The sequence below is a fragment of the Rhagoletis pomonella genome, unplaced genomic scaffold (genome assembly GCF_013731165.1).
Source record: "Rhagoletis pomonella isolate Grant_MI unplaced genomic scaffold, Rhpom_1.0 Rhpom_scaffold_00011, whole genome shotgun sequence".
Lineage (NCBI taxonomy): Eukaryota > Metazoa > Arthropoda > Insecta > Diptera > Tephritidae > Rhagoletis > Rhagoletis pomonella.
The window spans coordinates 11,470,867-11,476,227 of NW_023458565.1; the positions used below are offsets into that span (position 1 = coordinate 11,470,867).

A 5,361-nucleotide genomic window follows, 5' to 3' on the forward strand; every position below is an offset into this window, starting at 1 on the left:
CGATAATTTGGTTGTTTGCACGAAGTACCACAGCCGACTTCAGAGCTTAAGTCTTCCTCAGGAATCTCCAAACTATCCGATCGGGCTATGACCTGCCAGAACTTATACCGGAAAGTGAAAGCTGTGGCCAGGGCCGTAGAGAGAAAATTCAGACCTACTAGCCTGGCTGTGGCTGTGTAAGTATAAGGAGCTGCTTTGATCGCTTCCCACCTACGCTGGGCCAGAAGTATCTTGCATTCCCGAATGCCCCACTTTTCTCCACGATGTTCACCTGAGGTTCGCTTGGCTTAGAGTGAATCACAGGTGGTCTGTAACGCTTGTTTTAAGGGGACCCTTTCACGCCAACTCGTCAGCTGTGCAGTGTCTCGTAATGTCTCTGTCGTCCTGATAGGCAAATAAATCAGATTATAAAACTGTCCAATGGGGAGCTCCTACCAAAAGACCCCACACTAACCCTTTCGACAGGCTCAAACCCATCTTTCAAATCGTTCATTCTCCGGAGGAATGTATATAAAGAAAAAGTGACTTTGAGTACATAAATTTCAGAGATGTAGTCAGGGACTAGATCGTAAACTTCGAGAATTTTAAAGTGTCCAGACGCTGAGCTTGCTAGGTTGTCCTGAGCTCGTATGTAGCCCGTGCATTGGTAGTTTTGTTATGTTCAGCATGATGTTAAGTACCGATTGGTTTGCAATGCACCAAAAATACCAGTGAAATTAGTCCGTTGTACACTCGCTTTGCAAACTAACTAATTCAGCTATCTCTAGCGAACGCCACAACGTGAGGACTCCATTAAACATAGTAGACTTAACTGTGGTTATGTTAGTGTCATTGAGCCTAGAAATCATCTTGATCTGTTATCAATATCTCTTCTGCAGCTGTACATACTATATGGTAACTGATGCCTCCCTCACTCTTTCTTCCATGTAAAACTTTCGCGATAACCCCCTTTTTAAGGAACCAAAATGGTGCAGACGAACACTTCCAATCGAGAGGAGGCTGGCGTTGAGGCTTTTGTTCATCCCAGTGAATAGTAGCAGTTGTGTCTTATTAGTATTGACGGCAGAACCGATGTCAGCCGGCTATTAGGTTATCAGATTTAGATAGGTAGGTGGCCTTGGGTCAGATCGTACATAAAGGTTGTCCAAAAACCTGTAACCATGAGCGCTACGTCGTCTGCCTAGGTAACCTTCCGACGGGCTCTATTTCCCTGCTTTTTCAATAGATTTTTAAAAGCCACGATTCCGAGCAGCGGTTATACGACCCCACCTTGGGGCTCCTCTATCCACTCTACACTCTTAGTTGGCGCTAGCCCACGCTGCCGTTTCAGGCCATTTTCAAGACCGTACAAGCTTATATCGGCATTTTTTCGGAACTTTCGTGAAATTTCGAGATTTTTTTTTTAGTTTTTTGAAAGGTTTATCTAACATTTTCATAATTTTTTGAATTTCTTTTTGGATTTTTCGGTATTTCTGGCGGCACATTTCGCAATTTTTTCGGGATTTCTTTGGACTTTTCGGGTTCTATTCGTTATTTTTCTTGATTCGGAAATTTTCGGTATTTTCGATATTCGTTTACGTCAAAATTGTAGCCTTAATTTTCTTGCCGTAAAATATATTTGAAAAATAGTCTAACGAATCAGCACATTTCAAACCATCTGGCAACCCTTGAAACATGTGGAAAAAACATAAAAATCAAACATTCATATTTTTACTGCAGACCACGAGTCAACAGCGTATATTTAAATATTTCTAACACACACACATATACATATATGTATTGTACACACTCTCTTGGCCGGCAACTGTTTGCAGCCAAATCCCTTTGATCGCGGCGCAACAAGCATTAGTGCCGCTCGACAAAGTCATCCTTCCGATTGGTAGTCGCTCGCAAACTCGCTTCGTCGCTACAGCATTGGGTGGGTTGTGTAAGGGTGGCGCGACTATGATAACCGGTATTGTCAGCGACATGCCACACACACGCACAGTATGGACACACTAAGTGCTGCGCGAACATTATTGCTGTAGTTATTGTTGTAAGCCAGAGACCAACCCCCTGCGGTAATCAGCAGGATTTGAGATGGCGCCGTCACGACCGCCACCAATACGCAGAGGGTTGTACTGCTGAGATGGCTCATGAGCGCACACCCGCTACAATATATATTCGAAGAGTTGTTGTGATGGTCGAATGAATATAAAACTAATGAGTACCCTTCGATGGCTGTTTAGTTGGTAAAGAAGCGCGCTACGGGAAACAACGCAATAGAAAAACAAAAGATCACACAAAAACCTAACAACAAAATATCGATATACGCGTGCTAAAAATGCCTACTATGGAAAGTGAAACGTAACGTACCGTTACTGGGTCGTTAAGTGAAAAAGTATTGCGTGGCGCGCCGTCTTAGCGACAAGTGTCCAAACAAAGACTGTTGCAACAAAAAAAAAAGTGTAAAACAGCAGAATGTCTTCGTGTTATAGCGGCTTCGATGATCGCTCTTTTGAATTTGAAGACTCTTCATACGACAGTGGTTACGAGAAAAGCTTCGAAACAGACTGCAATGTAACGCCGCGTAAACTTTTCTTCGATAATGGCGCCGATTGCTATGCCGCCACCGCCGATTCCCCACTAGCGGCCAGCTGTTACAATACCAATGGCGTTGGAGCTCCAGTAGCCTCATTTTCAGCGCTACTCGATACGAGCAGTAATCACAGCACACGCAGTGCGCGCACACTAGTCGAACATGTGATCAGCAAAGCGCCACCGCTGACGGAGTCCGAATTCGCGCCCAAACTAACATCAACGCCGACAAAGAATCCCGATGGGGTCGCGGCCGATGGCAATGGTGATCAACCAACTGAACCGCGTCCCAAGCGCAAATATGCCGTCGGCAAAAATCGTGTAACGCGTTCGCGCAGCCCCACACAAGTGGTGCGCATCAGAAAGTTTCGACGCATGAAAGCCAACGATCGTGAACGCAATCGCATGCATATGCTGAACGATGCGTTGGAGCGGCTGCGCGTCACGCTGCCCTCATTGCCAGAGGAGACAAAGCTGACGAAGATCGAGATACTACGCTTCGCGCACAACTACATATTCGCGCTCGAGCAGGTGCTGGAGAGTGGTGGCACAATTAATTTGGACCTGGAAAAGTTGCAGAATTTCACGCTCAGCGGCGAACGCATTACCAAGGAATTATTCGATGCGATTTTCGTCAATCCTCAACCGTACACAAGCATCTTTAGCATGGGCTGCAGCAGCAGCTTTGCCGGACGCGTGCCATATCCGCAACAGGCGACGACGATGATGCCCACCGCCGGACACGCCTTCCTCGAGCAGCAACAGCTGCTGCAACGCGGCCGTCCGCCGCAAGGTTATGCCTACGGCAGTGATGTGCGCCCCTATAATGTGCAGCATGAAACGCATAATCCGGCAATGCATCCACATTTTTCGCAGGAGAAATATGAATTGTATAGGAGCACTTTCGAAGCAGCAGCCAATATGCGGCCCACATCTGCCGCCATCTGTGCGGAGGAGGCGAAACAAGCGCACATCGTAGCGGCGGATTGCCAAACGCAGATGGCTTACAACCAGCGACCAACGAATACCACGAATTGCTATCTGGCGGAGAATCAGTTGACGACGGTCAGTGCAGTAACACCACCCATGGTGCCTCAGCGCACCGCAAGAGTGCACGCGCAGGCGTCTATGTTGCATCAGGATAGCAGTTTCTACACACAAACACCGCCTTGGATGGATTATACCGAGGTGATGGCGACGAACAGCGGCAACCACAGCGGTTTCGAGCAGTATACGAGCGTATAGCAGTGGCTGCTAGGAGCGCGTGTAGTGTGCATTAAAACCGGGACTATTCGGGTAGCTTAAGTGAGTGAGTTGAAAGTCATAGGTTTTTAGTTAGATATCAAGCAAGCTATAGGTGCACTGATGGTGATATTTCGATTGATTTTGGGTTGTATGGATGATTTTAGGATTGAGTACCTAGCCACAGCGCTGCGGTGGCGTTGGATTCCTGAAGTCGCTAGGTTAGATTTCGAATGCTAAGAATTTTTTGTTAAATATCAGGTGTGCTTACAAAGAGACGGCGTTTCCGATGGGACATAACTCATCTCTCAATCTCCAATTTCAGGTTACATCTCTTAAGCTTTCCTATTGCATACTTTTATGATCTCCTGCTATTTATTTTGAAACTCTTGGCGGACGAGTTTTAGCGTGGCGATTTCTAAAATTTTGCTTTGGAAAATCAAAGTTGAAACGCTGCAAAGGATCATGCATACAACACCGGAATCGATGAATTACAAAAAATGTTCGGCAGACCGTAGCGAATATCACTTTTATTAAAGAGAAACTCTTATTGAAGCGATAAATTTTTATTTTCATTTTATTCGGTCAGATTATACTGTCTTTCCGACCATACTTGATCGCTCATTTTCAACTTTTTCGAAAACTGTTTAGTCATATTTTTAAGTTTGTTTTTTTTTTGCCGAAATTTTAGTTATTATTGATTTTAGAGTTTTCATGTTTCATGTTTCATAGATTTTCGATGACTTCTGTTTTCATTTAATAGATATATAATAGATATTTCGGAATTAATATTTTCTTTTTTGTTTTTTCTGATTTAGTTGCTATATTTGTATTGAATTTGTAGGGAATTTACTGCGTTTTTTTAGGATCGTTTTGTGTTCTTTAATTTTAAAATCTTTATTTTTTTAGCATTTGTAAAAAATGAAGTTAATCGTGATCATTCGAGGCTTTTCGAGACTTTCTCGAAATTTTCTCGAGGTATTTCTTTAGATACTTTTTGGAACTGTTCGGAAATTTTATAGTTTAACGGTATATTCGGTAATTTCGCTGCAATATTTCGGAATATTTCGTGACTTATTGTATTTTATTAGAGATCTTTGAGAGTTATACGGCAATTTTCCGATCCAACGGTAAACTTTTAAGATTTCCTTGGGATTACTCAGATTTTTTTCGGTATCGTTCGGTGTTTTTCATGACTTATCGTATTTTATTAGTTATGTTAGGCAGGAATTTTCAGTTTTAACGGTATATTTTCGAGATTTGTCAATATTTTTCTGGATATACTGGGATTTTTTTGCCACTTTTCCTTACACATTAGCGTCCTTAGTGAAGTTTTCTAGAATTTTATGGTTCAACTGTATATTTATTTGGGATATTTTCACAACTTTTTTTTCATTTATTTTTCGTATTTTATAAGGGGCCTTTGGGAGTTTCTCGGGAATTTAAATGCTATATATATTTTAGAAATTTTCTCGGTGTTTTAAGTTTTTTCTAGACCTTGTGCCTTTTGGTATTATTTTTGGTATTATATTAGAGATCTTT

The 5,361-nt window shown here is 42.8% G+C and overlaps 1 protein-coding gene across 1 annotated transcript; it reads left to right on the plus strand.

Moving 5' to 3' along the window:
• The first annotated feature begins 1,995 nt into the window (after positions 1–1,995).
• On the plus strand, positions 1,996–4,016 carry LOC118746613 (basic helix-loop-helix neural transcription factor TAP-like). The gene has a single exon (XM_036480460.1). The coding sequence runs from the start codon at positions 2,461–2,463 to the stop codon at positions 3,820–3,822; it is 1,362 nt and encodes a 453-aa protein (XP_036336353.1). The 5' UTR covers positions 1,996–2,460; the 3' UTR covers positions 3,823–4,016.
• The last annotated feature ends 1,345 nt before the right edge of the window (positions 4,017–5,361 follow it).